A 25,789-nucleotide genomic window follows, 5' to 3' on the forward strand; every position below is an offset into this window, starting at 1 on the left:
CAGAGTTAAGGTACCTGTAAATGCACTGGTTTTGTTTCCCGGCTTTTGTGCTTCCCAGGGCTGTCCTTTGTTGTGCAGCTCTGATATTTTCCAATTTTTTTATATTTGGATATAGTAATTGCTAACACAGAGTCTAAGGCTAGCAATCATAACATCTATTTACAACACGCACACTGGCTGTGTGCACCTATTCCACCAGCCTCCCGTTTGCTTCAAACATGTCAGTCTCCCTGAGGACACGTTCAATGAGAAACCACGCCCCACCCTGCAAAGCCCTGCTTTACTTGCTGCCGAGCCTCCTGCATCCCCCTGGGCAGATTACTTTTGGAAGGCTGGCCAGGGAATATTTACCAGCTATGGAATCAACAAAGTTCAGCCACATGCCAACATTTCATGCTGTTACCTAAACGGTGTCAGAACTCTCAGAACTCCATCAAAACAGAACTGGTTTGCACTTTGGTATTAAAAGTTATGTCCAGGCCTGAACACCTCGTTGAGGGCTGGGCCACACAGCAGGCTCCTCTGGGCAAAGATTTCTTTTCTAAGCAGCCATTACGCAAGTACCAATCTGTGAAAAAAATCTGAAACTCAAAGAGAGAGAACCTTGATTTGACATAGTGCTCTTGCTGCATGTTCCATAGAAGGGAAGTCACCCACATCTTTAGATCTAACGGAAAGTAGGAAAGAAGCACCAAGTGCAAGGTTCTGCATGTGGGCTGGGGCAACACCAAGCACAAGCACAGGCTGGGCAGAGAACGGATGGAGAGCAGCCCTGAGGAGAAGGACTGTGGGGTGTTGGTGGATGAGAAGCTCAACTTGGCCCAGAAACGTGTGCTTGCAGCCCGGGAAGCCCAGGGCCGGGGCGGGTGGAAACTGGGCTGTAAATCCTGGGTCAGAGTTATTTCCTGCAGCTTAAGAAAACTGCGTGGGTCTGGTGATGTCTGGTCGCTGTTTTTAAACCCACACCCCCCCCAGTCGGTATTTCTAATAACAAAGGGTTAAAAGCCAGCAGGCAGTCCCCGCGGTGGCGCGCAGGCAGCAGGCAGGCAGGTGCCAGCGGAGCCCAGAGCCCCCAGCAGCATCAAGGGCAGCACCCACCGCCGCAGGCAGCGCGGCCGAGCAGAGCGGAGTGTCCGCAGCAGCGCGAGCCCCGCGCACCGCCCCCCCCGCGGGGCGCCCCCCCTCGCTGCCGCAGCCGCCCCGCAGGAACCGGGACATGGCGCAAAGGAAGAGCGGCCGCCGGCCTGGGAACTGCTCCGCCGGGCAGCGGCCGCTGGGTGATACACGTGTCAGCGAGAACCGCTGGAACAGGAAGCAGCTGTTTCTTCCAGCTGTGACACACTCACCCCTGGTCATCGAGAACACGGAGAGAACACCGATGCGACACCCGTTGCCGTGCCAAAGCTCCATTTCTTGCAACACCGCTACACGTCTGACAAGGGAAGCCAGCTGGCAGCTGCTGCACATCTGTCACCGCCAGAAAGCACCCCCGCTTCCAAGGGGCGTCCACCAGCAGACGGAGATCTAGGAAGAAAAGGGAACGCTGAGTACACAGCAGGGCCCGGGTATGTTTCCCTCGGCAGCGTACAGAGCAACCGCATTTCTGTCGGGCACTACAAAATACGCTTCCAACGGCAGACTAGAACCTGATCACCTGAGGCCGACCCTGCCTGGGCAGGGGTACAACAGGGCACACATGGGAAACCACATCCCACCCTGCTCCCGGTAACAAGACTATCGGTAAAAACACCTTTATTACAGAAGGTGCTACTTATTTAAAATACCTTATTACAAAACATCTTATTACAAAAGTTATTTTTAAAAAAGTAGTATCTTGTTACAAACCACCTTATTACAGAAGTTACTACTGGTTAAGAAAGATCTTATTACAGAAGCTGTAAGGAAAGGTTTCGCCTCAGTTCATCTTACTGCCCGGTGCTCCCTTAGCACATCCCGGCCACAGCTGGGAGCTACACAAGCCGAGGCGGTCCTGACAGCTTCTCTGCTCCCTTCTCGTGCGTTTTGCTCAGGGCTGGCTCGTATGAACACGCATGAAGCCATTACATGGATGGTTTAGGTGCTCTTCCACATGGATCTCCTGAACACCACAAGTAGAGGATGTGCCCCCTTTATCCTTCAAACAGTATTTTAACATGAACACAAATGTATAGCTATTAAAAACTTAAGATCTGCTATCAACATAAGTACAATCTTCCTCTAAAAGTTTAAAAAATATTTTCAAGACATAATTAGAACAGAGTACTAGAATAATAAATAACTTATCATTACAGATACCATTAGCATCAAAAGGAAATTATTAAACCAGAAGAATTCCCCAGGAACGTAAAAGATCAGCAGCTGTGACATACATACACTTGCTGGTGAAACAGAGAGCTGGTTCAGGAAGGAAGAAGGTTTCCTGGTTAATCACTTAGAAAATTAGCTCATCTTTCCTTTAGCTGCTCTCCTGAAATCTCAGACCCATTCAGACCCAGAATCTTGCGACTTTCCAATGCTTTTGTTTCATACACGATCCCCAGTAAAGGGCCACGGTACGACTGCAAGCAAAGACAGCGAGAGCACCAACCACCACCTATGCCGAGCATACTGTAGCTCCCAACAACGTTAAATAGATAAATAAATAAGTGAAACAGATTCCTAACAGAGCACTAAAACCCATCTGCTTCCCAGTAAGGATGTCTCAAGAAAGTGTTTAAGGGTTCCTGTAAAGTTCAGACTTTCCAAATCTAAAGAATACAAACAGCTAAGGAATTACTTCATATTAATTACTCTGACCACTCGGTGCTTTATAACTTGACAGGTAGAAAATGTAATGAAAGAGGCCTACTGAACAATACCCTACCAAGTTAAAAAGAAAGCAAAAAATAGAGTGGTGTGGGGCTGGTTTTTTTGCTGGTTTTTTGTTGTTTTGTTTGGGGCTTTTTTGTGTGTGGTCTTTGGTGTTTTGTTGGGGTTTGTTGTTTTTTTTTTAAACACAGCTGAAATGATCCAAAGTGGCTGTTGTGGGCAAAGCTCCACGGCTGCTGGAGTCTGACAGGGGAATCCAGCTGGCAGCTGCTGCACATTTGTCACCCACTTCTCACTCTCTTATTTCATCCTCCAGAAAGCACCCCTGCTTCCGAGGTACATCCACCGGTAGACGGAGATCTAGGAAGAAAAGGGAATACCGAGTACGTATCAGTGCTTGGATATGTTTCCCTTGGCAGCATACAGAGCAATTGCATTTCTATCAGGTACTATAAAATATGCTTTCAATGTCAGACTATAACCTGATCACCTGAGGCCTACTGTTTAAAGAAACAGGAATTCTTCCAATTTTTCAAAAATTTAAATATAAAACCCCAAAGCAGATTATAAGAAAAGTGCTCCCCTTCTTCAGTATGTATTATTTAGAAATGCCTTTGCCACCATGGATACCAAAAGCCAAACATTAATTACTATAAGCCCCTGGCAGTATCTACAGAAAGGCCTGACCTGCTTGTGCCATATCCCTTTGTTTACCCAGAAAAGGCACAACTGCCTCAAAGCACACCACAGCCAGCACCAGGATCCCAGAAAAAAACTCGTGGCGTCACAGAGAGGACAGACAAGAGGCTCCTTTTTTGACAGTTACCTCGATCCACAGCAACACAGAGATACTTCCCACGTATGGCCAGATCTTGCAGGTCAAGAAAGTGAACAAGTACCCCGATAAAGTCACAACAGCGCTACCACTGCAAACATCACCCACAAGAAATTTAACCTCTAAACAAACACATTCACATCTTCCAGCCTCTGTTCGTTCTCTGTACTACAAAGTTCCTGCCCAATAGGCACCACTTTTGCACTTTCTGACACCTGTCTCCTGCCAAAGCAGACTCTGTTGGGAACACATCTTGAAAACGCATAGGGATGGAGAAATGAGGGGGCTTGTAACAATGCACCTCTAAATTATGGCAAGTTAAGACACAGGGTATGACACCCACTCATCCCAAAGAGCAGACTGCCAGGACAGGCAATTTGAAATGCCTTCAATGAATATATAATGACGTCAAGGTAATGGCAACTGAGCTGGAGCAAGCAGCTGCCACTCGGACTCCCGAGAGCAACTTCGCTTTGGGCTTCACACAGATGTTCAAGAGCTCAGGGCCAGGCCTGTCCCCACATTAACTCTTAACACCTTTGTAGGAAGAGATCTCACTGTGACCGGATAGGAAAACTAAATGAACATTAACAGTATTTTTGGCTGGAAGGTGCAGGAAACAGTTCAAGGGAACAGATGACAGCATGGGAGACCTTGCCTGAATGAAGATTTGCCCTTAGCAATTGCACCTAGAAATCTATTTACCTTGGAGGGAATGAGAGAGAACACACAGTGACACAACTGCAGCGGCATGGGAGTGGGTGGTAAATGTCTAGGGCACCTTGCAGCATAAAAAAGAAAAAAAGTCAGAGAAAGTCATCAGATTATTTGCAGGACTAGACGACTCACAGAAAATATATGGTCAGCCATCGAGAAAGAAAGATTTTTTGCTTAATGTCTCAGCATCAGCTTAAATGCTTCAATCCACAAGTAACAAATGCCCCCTGCTCCATTCTGAGATGCCTATTTCCAGAAAGACGGGCTGCAAACAAAAATTCCTCCCATCAGAATCTGGTCCTTCTCCCGTGCTCTTTTAGAAGAGGAAGCACAAGCCACAGATATTAGGTCCAGTATAGCTGTGCTCACTAGCTGAGTGTGCCTGTGGAGCACAATGCAGAGGAGATGGGGAAGGAGACTCAAAGTATTTACAGAGTTCCTCTTAATCCTTTGTGAAGTCCAAAAGGACTCCTGTTACAAGTGTGTATGCTGCCAACAAAAGCGGACAGATTTATTTCAAAACTCCCATTTTAACAGACAAGCTCAGCTAGAAAGTAGTGGGAAAAGCAGACGCATCATCAGCACCTTCAAATCTATGTCCTAAGAGTGAGCTTGGGGCTGAAAAAAAGCAGTCCCTGAAAGGTGACCTATTCCTTGCACCTCCGTGTGATAAACATGGCAGGAGCTAGAGCACCATACCCATCGCCTCTCAAGAAAAAGAGTGGGAAGGGAACAGATGGCACAGCCTGTAATCATTTGCAATGATGTATCTTAGCGCCGAGTTAAGTTCTGCACCCTTTGTAGCAGACTCTGGCTCCCGGGAGGACTCAGAAGTAGTTGAAGAGGAGGGTTCTTCACCCGCTGTGTAGTTAATCTGCATTAATGACATTAACTTACAAAAACCACAGTGGATGCTAAATGTTTGCACAGCTTCAAAAAGGGACTCTAAAAATCAACTGAAGGTTACTGAGGCCTTTTCTGCTTAATGGTACAGAAATGCCGAAGACACTGTTGGAGACAGGACAATGAACTAGAGACACCTTTCATCTAGATTCTGCTGGGCAGAATGTTCTTAAAACTGGTAAACTAGAATTTAGCTGAGAAGGCTGGTTAAATACATTGGTTTTCCATTTGAAGGAAGCAGATAACCCATCTCAGTGATTTATGGTGCTGCAGAGATGGGCTGGCAGCTACGGAGGGAAACCCTGGGGACGATGTTTTAGGGAAAGGACGCTTGTCTTTTCTTGCTACAGAACAGCTGTGAAATGCAAAGAAGTCCAGTCCACTCTTTGGAGGGAAGCAATGCCTTCTCCACAAAGGCGGGTTTGATTCTTGGTGCGTTTTTACAGATTAACAGCTCGGGTTGGGCTCAGAGCTGCTCCCAGTCACTGAAATGTACCACATTATATTGGCTCTCGCTGTGTGGTATCTAGAACTTGGTGTCACCACGTAACAAAGAAAAGTGATGTTAAAGAAAAGTGACATTAACATAGAAAAAAACAGCCTACTGAAATAGATGGAAGAAGAGCCTTTTTCACAGCAGGGTGCATGTATCAAAGTGCAGGCTCAGAAAACTTGCAAAGGAGTGCCCAAAGGAAAACAGGAAAACAGAGAGGACTCCATCACACTCAGAGGGCAAGTTGCCAAGAAACACCTGGAAATCATCGTGATGCATTTTAGCACAGAGAGATTAAAAAAGAAGTTGTTTCCAGAGTCTCACAGAGGACAGGAGGTGCTGACAGACAAAGGTGTAGTCAGAGCAGCAGAAGTCAGCTTGCACTTGAGCCTGCCTGCTTCAGGCTTACAGCTGACATGCAGCCGACAGGCTATGCCAGCTTGGAGGCTTCTATCATGCACCCAACTGACTTTGGGCTAGCTTGAGCCTGATCACGTTTGGCTCAGGTGTGCTGTCTATCTCTACCCTTAACACGCACACCAAGCCCCAAAGGTACAACAGTGGAAATGCAGACCTGGATGACCGTCACATTTCCCAGAGAGTAGACTATGCCAATCGTTGCTAATAAGCGTTAGCACAACAGTGTTTCATCCCTGTGGAACAATCCCATGGGAATGCTTTCCAACATGTTCCTGTACATAACTTTACAACTGGCACGTTAAGCAAATGTTTTGCTTCAGATATGAAAGCTGAGAAGTTTGCTAGTTATCTGTGATACCAGGAAGTAATTGAACAAGAACTCTTGATTATGTGTTTTAAACAAAAGCTTGTCTTTTTTCAAGGTGGCATCCCACCTTTTTTCTCAGCTTCCTGACAGAAAGACTTTATTCCTTACTTAAATGTTTGAAACTGATGGGCATTATGAGCTGAACTATTAACTAGCATCATGATCTGGAATCTAGAAACCACCCTTTGAAGTGAGCAACAGCTCTTCAAACCCCACCATCGGCTCTTTGATGAACAGCTGTGAGGGAAACAGCTTCTTAGAGACTTGCAGGCTGAACCAAATTCCCCTCTAGAATGGATCCCAAGTACTTTTTGTGTCCTCTTACGTCTCTCTAATCTGTGGACATTTAGGTTTTCCCTTCAGTTACTAGATTTGTGAAGTTTTTAGCCTCAGATACTCTGTGGCTTGTTTTTCTCATGTGCTTCAGGACACTACCAGACTGGTACAATGTGTTCAGTGATCTGAGACAAAGAGTTCAGACTTCTACACTAGCTTCATCAGTTTGGTGGGTTTTGCCCCTGGAACTTCCATAGTTACCTCATTACTCAGTGTTTCCTTCACAGCACTGTCGCCCTCCAGCGAACACGTCTATGGACTTAATCTCAATATTGTGACATCCAGGTTTCTGGCACAACTCCCAGAACTTCAAGTTTTATTTACTTACATAATTTATACCCTTGCCCACATCAGAGTAATTAGCATACATGTCTCTATTGAAGTGTGTTGATAAGTACACTAAGAGGTTGTACAAGTTTAGTATTTTAACGGAAGGAACAATGAAGTACTCACACGGCAGACAACAATTCTTCTACTCTCCCCTTTCTGTAATAGTTAGTTTCAGAGTAGCTGTCACCGTAATCTCTGAGAAAACGTAGAATCTTTCTTACCGAGAGAGTTGCCTGTGTCTGAACTGCGTCTTTTCCAGGAGAAAGATTTTACAGATGAATCTGTCTGTTCTACAGATTCGTTCACAGGCTCAGCTCCTGAAGTGAATTGTCTCTCTTCTGTCTCCGATGTCCTGGATTCACTTTTAACACTAGTATTCTCCTTAAAAAAACACAACACAACACCAAAAGAAATAAAACCAAAGATCACTCAATGTTATCTTATAATAAAACTAATATAAAACCAATAAAACAAAATAAAAGCTATTCTTCTCCACTCCAAAAGGGCATCTAACAGGTGGTGAACACTGCCTAGACAGTTGACATAGTAAGTGTTTTTAACTCAGAAGTAAGGTTGCTAAATTGAAACAACCTCTTACAAAACATCATATTAAGCAAAATATGAGATCAGAAAACTAGAATACACAAAGTTAGGGTACATGTCCCCACAGTCTGAACTTTTCCCTCAGTTATTAAAATAGCTAGAAGAAATATAGGTGCACTCATTCTTACCAGCACGTGTAATAATAACGACAGATCTAGCTCAACTTGACAGAGCTGTGTGATGCAGAACCACACGTGAACCACACATTTCTGGTTGGGAATCTCACCCCACCCCACACAGTCGTTAAGACGTTAAGTTACAACGTGTTGCTTGCTTTTTAGAGCCCTCTGCTGCTGCTCTACATGTATTTTGCAGGCAACCATTTGGCAAACTGGTACATTTCCATGATCATGTGGCAAAAACCTGTAGCTTAAAAAAAAAAAAAAAAAAAGACCCGGACGACCAAGTTCTGTTTCATTTTCACTGAGGCAGTACAGGCCCAAAGTTAAGCACCTGGAATCTACCTTTAGACAGAAAAATTTTCACAGTATCACCTGTTCTAGAATAGTCATCTCTTCTGCAAATATCTTATACATCAATAACCTAAAGATGAATGACTGCTCAGAGCCTGCAATGTTTCCTTCTATTAAGGGGAAAAAAAGCTTTTGAAAACCATTATGTGTGAGTTTACAGAAGACAAGAGGTCACACCTGGTAATAAGATAGTCTTTCCAAAAATCATGCTCACCACCTTGAGTCTGTCATTACTCAATGTTGAGTATATAACAGGCTATGTGTATACGTATCAATAGAAACACACATACATTGCTTGACAAAGTTGTATAATAACATTCAAAAAGGCCTGTGCAAATACAGTAATGGAGTACTCCAGGGAGAACTAGTTCCCTCCCACACACCTCCTGCACTTGCTGGATACCCATTTGACTCAGTTTTTCCTCTTTGAAATGTGCTGTCTGGATGTATTGCTTTAGTACTGTTAACAAGGCCACGTGAAAAACACGTGGCTAGCAGTGCCTTTTGTCTGATGTCTGAACCACAACTCCTTCCCAGGCACAAAAACAAAGAAGGCAGGCAGGCTGTAGGTCACTACCTTCACCAGCTAGAATCCAAGTCTCACGAGTGATGATGACTTCTCTATTCCTGGTGACATTTCCATAATAGCAAGTTCTAGAAAAATCAGTGAGCAGCCTTCATCAAGTAGTGAGAGAAGGGAAGATTTCTCAGGTAAGCATTCTAAACCGGATATTCCACCGGACAACTGCTCTAGAAACAATTCTGCAAACTTCATTATTTAAAAAGAAGAGACTAATGAAAAGCAATACCAGGCAGGGGATGTAGATACCAAATTGCAGTGTTTGATAAAGAAAAAACAAGTAACATGCATATTGGGATAACCATTATCAAGAAACTGTTACTAGCACACGTGGTGAAAGTAGTCTAGACACTCTAACTAGCAGTTCTGCAAAGGACCTGGGGATGCTGCAGTGCCCAGTAAGGCTAACGACACCTTGGGCTACACCGGGACGAGCGTGGCCAGCAAACTGAGGAAATTTCATTCCCCCTCACTGGTGAACCTGTACTTCCAATGCTGTGTCCAATTTTAACCCTTACAGCTGCGTGTGTGGAAACTGAAGAGCAGTCATACTGCACAGCACCCCTTTCAGATTTCTTTTTATCACTGTGTTTATAGAATCTTACACACCAACTCTTCAGTAATCTAATGTAATAGGTAATAATACCATTTTCATCCTAACAGCATCAGCCTAGCCCACACAAGTCTGGTTCCCAAGCTATCCCTTTTTTTTATTGTTCGGTCTTTTAAGCGAACATGTTTCTGACCATGGATTCACCGCACCTGTGGACAGGCCTTCCACTCAGGTCTGATACTTCTGCAGCTTCAGAGTCCAAAACATTGTTTGGCAGAGAATCAAGCAAAGCTACCAAAGCTGACAGACGTGAAAGTTTTGCCTTTTCACTTCAGTTACTGAAAAACGCCAAAACTGCTGCATCTCACTACTTACACGACTTACGAGACACTGACTGGACTATACCTATACCCAGCTGGAACCATGATGGGAAGCTGAGGTACTAAAATTAGCAACTCGCATGAACGGGGTTTGCTGGATTCACCTTCCCCAAAGAAAGCAAGCGTTTCAGCCTTCACATAGGTATGCTGCCAAGGAGACTGAACGAAATCAGAGGCAAATTCCTCTTGATCAAGCATTACAGAAATGTTCTATTTCCACTTTAAGAAGAAAATAAAACATTTCTTAGGAGTAGGAGTGGAATAAGAGGTGCCCATAGAAGGCCAAAGCCTCTAAAAGTCTAGGACAGAAATTCACTGAGGCTGAGAGGACAACGCTGGATCTGAACTGTTGAATGTACTAACCCTTTTCATGTAAAGAGCTGCTCTTTAATTTGCTGTCTTTTAGGAAATCGGGAAAACAGAATAAAGCAGGTTTCTACTAAACTGTTACTTCTACAAGGAAGACAGTTCAAGGCTCAGTGCTGGTCACAAGATAATTAAATGCTGGGAAATACTGTGAACGAAACAGAAAACAAAACAGTACCAGCTTGGTCAAAAGGTCCCGTATGCTAAAACCGACAGTTTCAAGGGCTGACTTCAGTCCACAGAGCAGAAACCCAAGATGAAGTACACAGTATCATCGCAAGTCTTCCGGCTGAAAGTAGCTGGAATGTGTAAGCAGGAATGCCCTGCTCTGTTTGCGCTCCTTGTTCTTGCTCTTCCCTACACATCAGGTTACAGTTGTTGTTTTGAGACTTGACGCTGGGCAAGACAAACCTTTGATCTGACCCAGCAGAGCTGTTCTGATGCTCTTGTATGAACAGTGGAGGAATTTGCTCCCCCTCTGCTTGTGTAGAGAGGAATAGAGCGGTCTTCTGTGCACGCCCACTATTCTGTCATAAGCTTGCTCTAAAACACATGGTACCAACAGCCACTGAAAGCCTGAGTGCTTCCAGATTCAGGGATGAGGAAGAAAACTGTGCTGGAGCCTGATGTGAGGAGTACAGGCACCGAAGCCTCCTCTGGAGAGTTCTGCACCTGCCATGACCCCAGGCTCTGGACAAGTAGGGTGTTAAAGTTAACCTTCCCTCTCCCGACTTTGGGAGGAGGAGACTAGTTGAAGAGTAGTTCTAACAGAAAGAGGGAATCTGTCAAACAAAACGCTGAACAGTCCCTGAATTGCTTTTCAATTGCTCAAAAAATGAGGCCAGTTATTTAACCCGTTACAGTCCAGGACCAACATCAGGATTCTCACAAATATACAAAACCTCCCTCCCAAACAACTACGTGGTTCGTGTGCTTAATTCCCCCAGTTCTTGACAAGGAAGTTCGGGTCACGGACTCCAAAGGCCTTCAACAAGGGACAACCTATCATTCTAAAAATGCAGTTCCAAAATTCTAAAACTGACAACATTTAAAGTGCGGTCAACACTTAATATAATGAGTGGGCAGCAATTAAGGAGTGCTGCCAACTCTATGCACTAGCACAGGGATGTGCTCTTCCCTACACGGTACTGAGCAGAAGGTCTAGTCTAGGCTTGAGCTATGCAGAGGCTTGATCAGGATACACACCCCTTTCTAGAAAGATACCCAAGAGGAAGATACTAATCTTTATAACGCTGAAAGCAACAACGGGAGGTTTGCGCCAGCTGATGATTTCCGATCTAGAAACTTCAGTGAAGGCGTCAAGCTACCGACAGAACAATAAGACAGTAGCTTCAATGCACACACAAAAATGAGATTGAGTGCCTACATGCAAGGTAGGTCTCATGCAGCAGAAACAGATGCAGTCAATCTCCTGAGCTTACCTTGTTTTCAAAACAAAACAAAACAAAAAGCAGAGCACGCATTTGCTGCCTTAACAGAGTAACATCTAGAATGCCCCTCACCCCTCATGAGACTTACAATTTTACATACCGGGAAGACCAGGTACAGGTAGACCGAAGTACAATTACAACTTGTTGTACACCACAAAGTATAAACCAATGAAGATGCTTTATACCAGTCAAATGTCAATAAACTATACTTTCCACAGAAAACAGAACTTACAACTATTTATCAGAAACAATCTAACCGTTTATCTAAATTTAAGCAAAAATCTGCCTCCAGTGGCAATTCTCAAAATACTCTTCTTTGTTGGAGATTAAAGATGGTATGTTACAACCTAAAAAAGCATCCACTTCATCACCACGAATACACCTGCACTACGCATGTTTCCCATGCAAATGAGCACCCTAACTTGGCCAACAGGCTGACACATGTCATGCTCATTAACATGGGAAACATGGGATACTTTTTCATTCCGTCTTTTTATATCTTGTTTTACCAAGCAAACCCTTCACTGTACATTAAAAGCTTAATTAAAGAAGCCTTCAGTTCTTAAGCAGGCAAGAATATTGAAAAGCTACCGGTCCAGACCCTAGCATTACTATCAAATATAGTTAGCTCAAGAAAGATGTTGGTTTACCTCCCCTTACCTGCTCTGGACTGAACAATTCTTCCTGAAAAAACATGAGGGAGAACTCAGCTGGGCGGTGATCTGGTTCTTTGCTCCGTTTTTCATCTGCTTCCTGTGTGGTCAGAAGTTCTTGTAGTATTTTAGCAGCAGCAGCAGTTTCTATAGACAGAGTGGGATCGGCAGCACAAAGAATGTCAGAAGGCTGTAATGGAGACAAATTCAGTGCTCCATCTGCTTCCACCAGAAATGATGTGTCTGAAGTTACAGAGTGAGACATTCCAGCTGGCCTTCCTCAGTTGAAGGTGGTGCGTAACTATTAACAGGCGGTGCCTGATTTCCATTAAACTCCAGGATCGAATACTGGCTCTCTACAGGTGCCACTCCCACCTTTTCAGCTTTGCATGATGAATGCACCTCAGCGGCAACCTGAAACGTGGCTTCAAGACTGACTTCTGCCTTCTTGTTTTCTTCAGATATATTACATAGCCAGTCAGACGGCATCAGTTCAGCTTCATAAGATGACTGTATTGGAGGATTCTGGAAAAAACAAAATACAGTGAACTTGTGTATCAAAAAATTACCATGACAGGATGTGTATTGATTCTGTTTATCCATTTATCCAAAAGCTTGAAAGATTGTCCGTTATTCTCAGTTTAATAGCAAGTTTAACCAGAAGAAAAAAGAAAAAAGCTACTGCTTTGTCTTGGTTTTCATTAACCACCTTACTCTTGGCACGCTTCCTTTCTTCTATTCATGGTCTATCCTGGAGAGAAGGTTACTTACTAGGAGCTGGTGTATGCCTGCAGATGCATTGTCTGCACACCCTTTGCACCGCAGGTGTTAAATATACCCAAGCATTCAAATCAGAGACTTCTGGTCTTAGTAGGACCTGTGGGGGTACACTAGAACCACCCTCTTCACGTGCCACATACGTAATAGAAAATGAGAGAGAAAATCCACCCGCCTTCAGTTCCTTCTAAAACTCAAGCATTCCTGTTGTTGTAGTATAAAAAAATCAGTATAAACCACATCATTTTTAAGCAAAAGAAAAAGGTCCACATGCTGTAAATGTGCATATGGACAACACAACTTGAGGAACTCACCGCTTCTTAACCAATAATACCATTTTCCTCCTCAAGTGATTGTCCATAGGCACATCTACACAAGGGGTGCCCCCCAGGAACGCCCCAGTCCCAGGATGAGTGGGAGTTCAAATACCGGTGAAAGCAAATACTGCAAAACTGCCCTGCCTGTCACAGCCTCACATCTGGACTCTCCGGTCATGACAATGTCCCACAGAGGCACAACCCAAAGTCTGCATCGATCTGCATAAAAACCCGACAGAATTTCAGGTCAGAAACACTTCTTGTAGAACCTACAGAGACTGCCTTTGCCATCACAGATCAGGTCTGAACACTACTAAAATTTTTCACTGTAATGACATCACAGGACGACAGGACACAATCAGCAATCCAGTGATGATTTTTTTAGTAGCATTCCTATATATCGAATAACCTTTAAAACAGAATGAAGACAATGAAAGAGTTTTTCCAAAGCAGCAAGTCCTACCCAAGTGAAATGATAGATGACATTTTAACAGCCAGTGTCTGTACTGCTACTTCTTCTGGAGGTGACTCAGTCAAAGGACACTAGAAGGGTCATTTCTTCTGACAAATACAAGTCATACAATGATGTTGAACAGAAACTCAGGTCTATTTAAAATACAGCCTTCTTTTGGAAGAGATCCAGTATGAAGGAGTAGTCCTTAGTGCCTGACTATCCTTAGACCTTTTAGCTGAGGTCATGGTTAATGAAAAGCTACTTCCAGAGACGAGTAAATTAGAGAACAGGAAGCTACAGGATCACCTACTAGGAAAGCCGTATCAGATCAAATGCCAGTGAAGGACTTGGTCTCTCCCTGATGGAGATACCACAAAGAGATGAGATCCTGTCTCCTGGGTGTGTGAAGTCAAGTCCTAGCGTGGATTCGTGTAGATGTGCCAGTTTGCAGATAGCCACAAACTGTGGAGGGTGGGGGGAAACGGAGGGGGAAATAAAACCTGGAATTTGAGAAATTTAGGTTTAGTTAAGCAAAATCTTTTCATTAAAGGCTAAGCCACCTTTATGTTTTTATGAGATAGGTTCAAACATTATTCCTCTCATTTGATTTTTTTTTCAGTTCTATTTTTTTAAAATGTTAATAAGGTGTTTCATTTCTGTTGCATTGCTTGTTTAGTGTCATAAGTAGTCAGGATTCTAAGTAAGATCTGGATTACCAAACCATCCAGGAATAAGATCATCCCTGCCAAAAACCAACCAACCAACCCACCCATACTGAAGCTTTTTCTGCCCCTTCTTAGGGGACCTCAGCTTGAAGCTGTTATAGCACATATTGTCCTCTTGGATGCACTACAGGATCTCGTGTGTATTTCCAACAGGAGAAAGGGGCCACACAAAGCTACAATTTAAATCCTTTTAGTTCACCTGGAGAAGGATGGGGGAGGCAGCAATGAAACAAGGAAAACCGATAAAAGATTGAGAAGTCAGGGCCTGAAAGACTAATAGCTTGCTGGTCATTCAAGCTCAAGAGGAAAAATGGTCTAACTTAGCAGAAGTGGTGAAAGAGAAGACGGGCATTTCACTTACAAGATTAGCGTAGCGTGTGCAGGAATTAAAGCACAACCACACCTTTTCAGGGACCGCTAGGACTACACAAATCTGGCTTGAGTGCTTGGGCAATCGGAATTAGTTCAGACTTGATTTCTTTTTGAAATAACATGGCTGATTATCATTCCTTATTACAAATAAAAGCAAACTACTTAGGACTGCTTTTAAGGTCAGAAAGTTGTTCTTTTTTCTTGCACGTTTATTTCTTCCATTTCCCGTTACCTCTTGCTTCAGTTCCACAAGGAAATACCGACAGCTTAATAACCACGGTAATAGCAATAATCAAACGGCAGGGCTGCTATTAAAAAAAAAACAAAACGAGGTGGGGGCAGGGAAAAAAAAAAAAAAAAATCGCTGAAATCCCATATGTAGCCTCAGTTCACATCTATGATAAAGCAGCGGGGAAGTATTGAGCTAATGGTTGTGAGCTGCCAGCACTGCTGTTGCAGAAGATAGCAGGAGGTCTCTCAAAAGACTCATTCCTACCCAAGGATACTGATTCATCACACTAATCCAAACCCCACTTAAGAGAACCCAAATGAAAAAATGGGTAAGAAGTTGTACCTGAGCTCCCTGTTTTGTAACCAACCGTGATGAGAGTGTAATACAAACCTCTGAAACCCCGATTTCAGAAACCTGGTGAGATACACCATCATCAGCCACCATGTCTGGGTATAACCACCTATGTCCCCTTGCCATTCCACGCAGTAATTCTCTGTAGCTTTTCCTGGAGAGCAAACTGCAGCCAACCAACCAGTTAGTTACCGGCCTGGTCTGCCCATGTTCCAGTCAGGGTCACCTAACACTTTCAGCAGCTCAGGTGCGTACTGTACAAGCCCAGCAGCTGGCCCCCAAGACCCAGAAACTCCACCTGTCTTAAATCTCTCCTAAACTTAAAAGTGATGCTCTCTGCAAGACCCAGTAAGAACAGCACAAGGTTAGGCTTCCTTGTCCAAGAGTGCCCGCTTTTCCTTCTGAGACCACAAAGCACCGTCTGGATCCAACAGAAACGGGGCTGGTAACCAGCTTGCTGACTACTAGTGTGCCGATACGGTTCGCTGTCTTCGGGACTGGTCCAGCAGTTTCGCATAGGCTTTGCCACTCCTACCTAGCAGCACACAGCGTGACCAAACAGCCTAAAACACCCCGCAAACCACACTTCAACAGCATCGCACTGAATTCCTGCAACTGGTAGAAGGTATCGAGTGGAACGATAGGAAATATACCATGCAATAGTTCTATTTTTTGTGAAGAACAATAAAAATGCTTAGTCAGCCAGGGCTGATAAATTTTACCGCTTTTGAGGATTTGTGCAAGTGGTTACTGATGGATGATCAGTACACCAGCCGGGCAGGATGCTCAGTACTGCAGCTTGCCACATCGCCCAGCAGAAGTTTGGGGAAGTATATGCCCCAGAACACACAAAAGGCAAACTGATTATTCCCCACAGCTCAGCAAGAACCGCAGGCAAACTGCTGTCTTCTGTACCACCTGCACAGCCTGTCACCACGTTCCAGGAGAAATGACCTAGGCTATGCTAAGACTCGGAAATCTCAAGAAGTCCCGTTGATCCACGCGGTACGATAGCTGTGTTACCCTGCTCAGAGACAGCCGGTTACTGACCTGGTGGAACTGATACAGGGCACTGCTTGCCTTTGGCCTTCTGTCTGCCCAGATGCTTGGCAGCTTTTTGCTGGGGGTTTCCAGGAAACAAAGCAACCACTAGCAAGTGGCCTAAAGCTCTTCTGACTCCACACACTGCCCATGGACTCGCTTCTCCAAACAACTGATTTTTACTAGACCCTTCGGACACTGTATATTATCCTTCAATCTAGCCACAACACCACCTCTGACAACTCCTTTGGAATGATTTACTATCCCATGGATCTCGGCCTTCCGAGATAAGCTATTTAATTGTGACTGCCCATCGCTCAGATGGATCCTCATGTCCTGGATGAAAAAAGCAGCTCACAATGAAAGTGAGAGGACAAAGATGCACTGTGCGAAAAATAAATACTACAATATCGACGGCATGACTGGCTGTTGGCTATTTATAGCCTTACACTAACGTGTTACCCTGGCCATAACCTGCCCATCTTGGATAAGCTTATTTTTTAAAAGAAGTCACGAATAAAAGAGAAAGGTTGATATTTGCAAGACAGGAAACTGGATGATCAAGCTTGGGTAGGTCAACCCTTTTTCAACACGCATAAGCATAACTTGCTTCGCTTGTCCTCTGTGAGGGGGAAAAAAGTATATGCGTTATGCTGTAATAGAAAAGGAAGCTCTTGCATTTTTACTTCAGATCTTCTGATATCTGATAAGCCAGGCCCTCCAAATAAGGCGCAGTTTCCACTAAAATTACATAAAGCATTTACAAGAAGTACTGGAGTTATCTTTAATAAGAGATCTCTGAGGTGGGGCCCATTCCACAAAGTCACCTTAGTTTTCCTCGTTCATCAAATCAAACTCAGGACTGCAGGAAGCTGTCCGGGACAAAGAAGTGGAGCTGCTTCTCAGTATTTTCATAATATTAAAGAATCTCTTTTTGTCCAGGCAAGAACATTCTTCAAATACAAATGCAGGCTCATTAACTAAAAGTGATTCTGGTGAAGTCAAGCAAAAACACTCCACTGATGAGGACACCCACTATGCTGCTACCCTTACAAAACTACCCGTTTAACATTCAGTGGTTCTTTGAAATAGGTATTTGTAAACCACATCACTTTCACTTCATCAAGCAGATCAGTTTTCAAATTTATATCCTTAATTTCACAAGTGTATAAACCTGCAGTTCATTCATACAATCTCCTTCTCTTTCACCTCCTTTCAGTAGGCTACGCTCACCTGGAGAAAGCTGTCGTGGGTGCACGCTGAAGCAGTAGGACCAGCACAGCCAGCCAGAGGATCTGTGTGGGCTGCTGCTGAACAACTCTGCGGTGTGGCTGCAAGAATTCAAACACAGCTATCAGACTGCCGGAACTTGTGTCTGGTGTGCAGTTCTATTGCTTACTTTGATTAAACATTTCAATAATCACACAGTAAACGACATTCCAGAAATTTATTGTTACCTCCCAAGTCATTTTAAGACCAATTTCTTAACCTTAAAAATATTTAAGATATGTATAGATGTATTAAAAATATATATTGTAAAATTGGTAACACACACACATACATGCAGAAACCTCATAATCAGAGTCTTTTGTGTCTTAGTATCACCTCTCTGATTTGGCTGCTTGAGTTTCTTGTCACAATACACCACAGAAAGCGTATTCACATAGCTGAGCCTAGGTGTTCATACACACTTGTGACCATGTGAATTTTAAGACTTACAAAGAAAATGAATTATCTTAACCAAGAGTGTATCATTCCGAAGAATATCATGACTACTCCTAAACTACCACTCACCAGAAAGGTCTTCATAGGTAAATGAACCCTACAGCCACAGATGCATTCAAAAGGCGCGACTGGACTTGCACTGTCAGGTGGCACCAATAACTAATATTTCTCACATGGTCTCCATGACTGATTTTTCATTATTAGACACTCTCGGATAATAAAGCTTCAATGCATTTCTTTGACGCGATTCTACTACTGTCAAAGGTTTTGCAGATAGTTGAAAGTAAACAGAACTAAATCCTTAAACTAATTATGGTCTAAGGCTAGTGGGGAAAAAAAGACTTAGATGAGCGTATTTTATGTTACTGACTTTTCAATAAGAATCATAATGAAAAACCAGGGAAATCTTTTTGTCACGGAAGTTAACAAACAAGTTTGAATACACACAAAAAGAAATCTTTTGACAAAGTTCTACTTTGATTTCATTTAATGGGACTTCAAAAGTGAAATGAAGAGAGTCAAGAATAAGATTGAACATACATTCTTTAGTTCTCTCACTTACTAAATACATATCTTAAGGTTAACTATCACTTTCCAAACAAACTAATCTTGCTGCTGTGCTTTCATGATGAAGGAAACCAGACTTTTTCATGTGGACATTTGAAGAAACACGCTTTCAGCATTCTGTATGTTATAATATATAGAAGAAAGGATAGCAGAGAGATTAAGAGATACACAGGCACAGAAGTAAAACCGCTGAGACAGTCCTAGAGTGACAGTGAAAATTAAAAGATTTATCATACTCCAGTGAAATGTCACTTACACTCTCAGAAACGCTAATTAATTCACTGGAGGTTTCAAACGCCTCAGATTCCCTAAGTTTCTGTATTTTAGTTTTGATTACACCTTGCAAAATTTGGTATGTTTTCACTGCGTTCTCACACCCACCTCCCACCCGAGAAGATTCTACCTGAGCAACATAGCCAAGTTATCCTTTAAACTTAAAGCAACGAGCGTCATCCAGTGAGAGAGATCTCCATATTCATGTCTAAATCTACGCTGGTCTCCCTCAGCTCCCCTACAGGCAGTACTTCAAAACAGGCACTTCCAGGACACCAGTAATCTTACCCCAAGACAAACTCTAAACCGAGCTACGTGAAATCGCACCCGAGACGCCCCTTTCCTTCCCTTGACTACGGGAGAGGGCTGGGGCCTTAGCTGAGACAGAGACAACTACAATTCATCATGATGAGTTTCAGCCTATGCTCTGTAACCAATAGAAACGCAAAGCGGGGACCACCTCCCACCTTAATGAAGCAAGTATTCTGGATGAGGCTTGGAGCTACCTGGTCTAATAGAAGGTGTCCCTGCCCATGGCAGGGGGGTGGGAACTTGCTGATCTTTAAGGTCCCTTCCAACCCAAACCATTCTATGGCTCTCAGGACACCTGCTCCTGGGAGAAGACTTGATAGTTAGCAGCTGGTAAGGCAGGCTCCACACTCTGGCCACCACAGAAATCTTTGCATAAGGAGCACAAGGCAAGGAGCACGTGGCAGAAGTTGCCTGTCTCTTAAACATTTAAGTGTGTCTACAAGAAATGCCCAGCTCCTCAGAACCCTTCCTTGACAAAAATGACGTTACAGAAACTGTTGATTATTGTCCGAAATGTTCTCAGCAGAGGTCTCAGAAGACATGCACAAAAGATGTAATGATTTCACTGTGTAGGATTTCTAAACAGGGATAGATAGCTGTCTTTGTGAAGGTGCGGCTGCCAAAGGAGGAGCAGGCAGAAGGAAAGAATAACAACTGAGCTTTAGTTTGTTCAAGGAAAGAGTCACTGTTCTGAATTTCAGAAGTTTTAGGGAAACTAAAAAAAAACACCACAAACCCACAACAAATACACCACCACTCCCCAGAAAATACCCTATCATGTGATTTTTCCCATTCAAGGTAAGGGCAAGGAAAAGAACAGTAATTTGCTTCAACTCCTCTTCTGAAGAATAAAAACACTTCAGTGAGACTGATTTACTTTGCAATTGAGTGATTAAGTGAGACTGACAATTGTGGCAGAAATAATTTAGAAAAAAGAAAGGAGCCAAGACTTTTGTACTTTCTAGTTTTCAGTGCATAAAAAAATACAACATAAAGAAGCTAAGCAAGAAAAAAAATGTAGATACAAAAATAGTATGAGCAGAATGAAATATTCTACACCAGGAGTCCTCAAACTACGGCCCACGGGCCGGATATGGCCCCCCAGGGTCCTCAATCCAGCCCCCCCTATTTACAGAACACCCACACCACCCCCACCCGCGCCGGGGGTTGGAGGGGGAAACCAAGCAGACGCAGATGACTTCCTGCCATCTAATCCGCGCGCCGGCCCCCTGTTTATAAAGTTTGAGGACCCCTGTTCTGCACAATACTTTTGACTGATCTTTGAGTTTAAAACCTTAACCTGGAAAAACATGAGACCAAGGCCTAGGATACTACTTCTTAACAAGGTCTCAGTGCTTTAATACCATTGTCCAAGTTTTGCTTAATTAAAAAAACAAAAATGAAAGTTAGCCTCACACCGACTAGTATTGGACAAATATTCTTCTCCTCGCCCTTTCACCTCAACAGAAAGGCTATCCAGAAAATCACCAGGGGACACACAAAATCTGGAGGAAGGGCACGAATACCAAACAGAAACTCCTTTTGCTTTAGGTCCATCTTCCTTTTAGACTTGACACTTTCTAATTCTCACTTGAGATATACACATGGCGGAGTATTGTAGAAAAATATTGGAAAGTCTCACTTTAAAATCTATTTTTGAAAAGCAAATGCAGAAATTTTTTTTCATACCTGTTGGATAGCAGGCTTGTGAGTACGGCACTGAAGATGCAGAGCTGCTGCAATTTGCAATGGATGCGGCAACGCTTTGAGTCCCTTGCTGAAGTGGCGGAAGAGAAGCCACAGGCTGGAGGGTGTACGTGGCTCCTGTTGGAAGTGTCTGGAGTACAGGAAACGCAGCCCCTTTATCTGGAAAAGCTGGGGAAGCCCCTTGCCCTGGCAGCAACCCAAGTGGTCCCTGCTGGATCCAAGTGGAAGGGACTGGAGTCGGATCTAATCTTTGTGCTGGTAAAGTGCTGGGGGCTTGGCACGAGGTTGCCATGTAGGGAAAACACCTTGACCGTAAAGTTGATGAAACTGTCCTACAGTCAGCAGTCCTGCAGTGGGTACAAAATAAAGCGAAACAAGTGTTAAGGAAAGGAGTTTTCACAGGCAAAGAAAGGCAATATGAGGAGCCAAGGCTCTACAACATGATTTGGGAAGACTACCTTTGCTCCAGCGTACTTAATCCAGAAAGGAGACTGTACTCTTAGACTCGAGCATGCACTAACTGCTGTGTGGCACACGAGCGAAGCGCCAACCCAGAGGTGTCTGCGTAGCATTCAATCTCCTTAAACTGGCAGTAACGAGTTACCCATATTTAGAAATGTGCTATAAATCAAAATGTGTAGTAACTTACTAAACCAAACAAAAGCAATTTTGAAAATACTGTGTGTTAAATCAGACAATACATTTTAAAAAAGGGACATCATAAAGCAAGATTTGACCAAACTCCACTACTGACAGCTCACAAACAGCTAAGGGAAGGGCAACGTCAAAATCCTCCAATGGACTTTGCAAGTACTTTATGACAAGTCATTTATTTGGTCAAGAAAAAAATTTCAAAGCCAATTTTTTCTCAGCTCAACTAGTTCAGTGCAGACTAAAATATCCCAGTCTTTGCCATTTTGTTATTTCTTAGACAGTCCTTTTATTCTTCTCTATTATTTTATAGTTTCCTCTCTCAGACAGTTACTGTTTCATGAAATGGTATTTGCTTTTATACCATGACAGCTCAATTTCTGTTTTGGTGACTTTGTGGAAACACTGACAGTAACACCGCAAACGCCTGTGCTCATTGATTTCTGCAAGAACTACTGCATTTGTGACTCCCCTGCAGGATTGCATTTAGCCATGAGAATTACAAGTTTCAGGATGGTTCACGTCAATAGGGTTTATCTAGAAGCCAGGCTTTCTCAGACCTGTAGTTTCCAATTCTCACCCAAAAGGACTTTTTTTAAAAATAGCCTCACATTTACCTCTTGCACTCCTCTGATGAAATCAGTAACATACAGTCATTATTCTGCAAGTTCACATTTAACCATTAAGAATCACTAAATAAATACCAGCTGACCCTGAAGATTTGCTAAGACTTAATGTATAGGACCGTTTATTTCCTGTTCAGTACTTTCACCATTTATAAACAGAGAAGGAACAGGGGTATGAAAATTCTTTTGTTTATATTTTACCTTTGGATAGGGACATGAAGATTATCTAGTTCTAACACGTAAACAAGACACCACAGGATGCCAAGTTACCAACCTCCAGTTGCTGTCCAGGAATTGTTCCTGAATGTTTAACAGAGCGTTACACCCTGCAAGACACTGGGAACAGACGTGCCCCTAAACAGTCAGTACAGAGCGCACAGTGCATTGTCAGCCTGTCAGAACTTGACTGCATAGAAACCCCAATGTTTTCCTTGTTCTGTCTTTCTAGAAAATGAGACTCCTAGAGCAAAAACTCTGAAACTGCAGCCATAAAAACAGAGGACAAAAAATGAAAGTCATATCTTTCTCATAATTTCCTTTACCAATGGTCTGCATTACATCAGACAAACCATGTCACTGAAGTCTGCAATGACTCATCTTAGCCTTAACAAGGTTAACATCAAATCATTAGTTTAAATGTTTCCTAGCCTCCCTACTGAAATAAGTTCCATCCCTTCTCAGATGCTTCATTTTGTCTTCTTGGTATTGCACGTGCAGTTCCACACACATCACGGAAAACACCACTTGAATTAGATGACAGTTCCTACCCTGACACAGTAACCAAGAGTATGGGGATACCCTACTCTGCTCTAAAGGCCAGCCGGTGCTGCAGACAGCAGTACCGTCAACTGCTTCTCCCCTTCTCCTGGTCGCACAGTCCTGCCGCTCCTCCTACACCGCACCTTACAGCTCTGCACCCATGGGGTGCATCACTCGGGTCCAAGAGCCAGCCAGGCTATTAAAGTCTTCTCCGATCACTGCGCTGAACCAACACGTTGCTGTATCAGCTGCAAGGAAGATGACAGTTAACACGCCACCAAGGGAATGGGAAGCCGGAGTGCTCTTCTGGCAGCAGCCCAAGAGCACTGCAAAGCAAGATATTCACATCTTCCTTACACAGCACCAACTACAAAGCTTTAGGGCCGATACAAAATTTGTGGAATAATCCTGAGGGCTCACACTTGTCTTGGGAAAACTCAGATCCTCTCAAAGAGGGTTAGAAAGAAAGAAAACACGTTCTAGGGCTTTTCAGCAGTATTATTTTCTAATTAGCTCTCACCTACTCATTCAATCAGTTTTAAAAACTACGTAGCTTGTGAATTCTTTTTCAGGAGACAACTGACAAAAATCTTACTACCAGGTCTCGTCTCCTTTGCACAAAACTAACAGGATGCTCTAGTTATCACTTCACATGACTCACTGCTTCACACACACGTAATGACAGCATATTAAGCATCCCTACTGATGGGCATCCTTACTGACGGGCAAGAAGCAGTAACGTTCATCTGGTAGAGCTGTGCCAGCTCCACAGAGATCGAGCAAGGGTGTTCTTAGTGTAGTACGCAATGGAGACTGTACTGTAGTCTACAGGCAGCCTGAAATACATGTGAACCATGCTACTCATGCTTACTGGCAGCAGATCTACCTGCATAAACAACAACAGCTTCCCTACACCAGCTGAACTGAGATGCCACCGGCAAGGACAGGTAACCCTTCTCCCTCAGGAGAGCGTTGATTTTCAAATCCCATGCCACCCAGCGCTTCTCAAAAACCCACCAAGGCCCCACATGGCCCACTCTGACTCACCAGGCCTGCTGAGCGTCGAGGGCGGAGGCAGCGGCTGCCCGTTCAGTGGCGTGCCAGGCAAGCGCTGGAAGCGGTTGGGTGGGCGGCTGGTCACATCCAGGCCCGCTGCCATCTTCGCCTTGTTGCCCTTCGTCAGGCGCTTCAGGTGGACGAGGAGGTCGGGGCGGTCGCGGCGAAAGTGGGGGCTGCGGAAGCGATGCAGGGGCCCGGTGCAGTTGCCACCGTTGCCTTGTCCACCCTCTGGGCCCGGCCCAGGCCCGGGCCCCACCACACTGCTCCCCGGCAACATCCCCACCTTGCGGAAGCCATAGAGACTGAGCTGCCGGATGAAGCTGCTGAAGTTCTTGGTCTTGAAGAAACCGGCGGCTGCCGCTGCCCCACGGCCACCCGGCTGCGCGGCGACGGCCGGCCCGGCGCCCAGCAGCTCGCACTCACAGAGCGGCTGGTTGATGACCAGCCCCCGGCCGGAGGCGCCCCAGCGAACGGAGCGGCAGCGCGGGCTGTTGACCAGCCGCCACAGCCTGGCGGGGAAGGTGTCGGCACTGACGGGGACGGGCTGCTGCGACGCGTCCGTGTCGGTAGGTGGCACCAACCGCCGCGCCCTCAACCGCCGCCCGCGCGGCCTCCGCTTCCGTGCCCCGCCTGCGAGGCGCTGCCCGCCGCGCGCGGCCCCCGGCCCTCAGCCCCGCCGCGGCGCTGGTCCGCGCAGCGCCCCGGTCCCTCGGCACGGCACGGCCGCAGCCCGGCCCCCCCTCAGCCCGGCCCCCCCCTCAGCCCCACCTCAGCCCCGCCATCCCCTCAGCTCCCCCTCAGCCTCGCCATCCCCCTCAGCTCCCCCTCAGCCCCGCCATCCCCCTCAGCTCCCCCTCAGCCCCGCCCCCCCCCCAGCTCCCCCTCAGCCCCGCCATCCCCCTCAAGCTCCCCCTCAGCCCCGCCATCCCCCTCAGCTCCCCCCGTCCATTCAGCTCCCCATGTCCCCTCAGCCGGGCCATGTCCCTCAGCCCCGCCATCCCCCTCCGCCCCGCCGGTCCCCTCGGCCACCCCCTCCGCCCCGCCGGTCCCCTCACCCCGCCGGCCCCTCAGCTCCGCTGCCACCAGCATCTGCCGTAGCTTCCGTGAGCGACCGGGCGGCTGAGGCCCGGGGCCGAAAGCTGCCGCTCGGGGCGGCCCCGCTGCCAGCCCACAGCCGTCCCGGGGGCAGCCTGGACGTCCTTGAACCACGGCGCGGGTGGGCGCCGGGCCGTGGAAAGCGGCTGCAGGCGGGGCAGAGCGGGGAACACGCGCTCCGCAGCCCCGCGCCCCGCCATGGCTGCCCGGCGCCCCGGGACCGCGCGCGGGAAAGGGGGCGGGGCCGCAGGACCACGTGACACAACATCGAATCCCAGGGAGGGGAGGGGCGGGGCGGGGGCGGGTTCTGCTGAGCAGCCGGACCTGCCCGGGCGCCGCGGCTGCCGCGGGGTGCGGGCGGCGGGGACGGAGAGGGGCGCGGGCGGCGGGGGCTCGGGAGCTGCTCCATGTGCCGGGGGTGCACCGGGCTGGTGCGTACCCCTCCGGGAGGAATGCAGCCGGCAGAGCAAAAGTGTCG

At 45.6% G+C, this 25,789-nt stretch overlaps 2 protein-coding genes across 3 annotated transcripts; both read right to left on the bottom strand.

The window, feature by feature from the left end:
* Window positions 1-294: 294 nt before the first annotated feature.
* Window positions 295-21,413, bottom strand: LOC129736241 (uncharacterized). 2 transcript variants are annotated; one of them, XM_055712479.1, is made up of 6 exons: window positions 21,104-21,413; window positions 17,771-17,868; window positions 12,276-12,793; window positions 7,431-7,590; window positions 1,347-1,524; window positions 295-568 (listed from the first exon to the last, which is right to left on the bottom strand). In XM_055712479.1, exons 3-6 carry the CDS (start codon window positions 12,531-12,533, stop codon window positions 553-555), a joined length of 612 nt encoding a protein of 203 aa, XP_055568454.1. In that variant the 5' UTR covers window positions 12,534-12,793; window positions 17,771-17,868; window positions 21,104-21,413; the 3' UTR covers window positions 295-552. The 2 variants fall into 2 exon arrangements, 1 of the variants encoding a protein (XP_055568454.1); XR_008732548.1 differs by lacking the exons at window positions 295-568; window positions 1,347-1,524 and adding an exon at window positions 1,738-3,168.
* An 8-nt stretch (window positions 21,414-21,421) lies between these two features.
* LOC129736192 (heat shock factor protein 5-like) lies at window positions 21,422-25,579 on the bottom strand (the record flags this gene model as incomplete). The annotated part of the gene is made up of 3 exons (XM_055711996.1): window positions 25,272-25,579; window positions 24,205-24,725; window positions 21,422-21,468 (listed from the first exon to the last, which is right to left on the bottom strand). Coding segments are annotated over exons 1-3 (876 nt in total), but the record flags the coding sequence as incomplete, so codon positions are not given.
* Window positions 25,580-25,789: the final 210 nt, after the last annotated feature.

The sequence above is a fragment of the Falco cherrug genome, chromosome 5 (assembly GCF_023634085.1).
Source record: "Falco cherrug isolate bFalChe1 chromosome 5, bFalChe1.pri, whole genome shotgun sequence".
NCBI lineage: Eukaryota > Metazoa > Chordata > Aves > Falconiformes > Falconidae > Falco > Falco cherrug.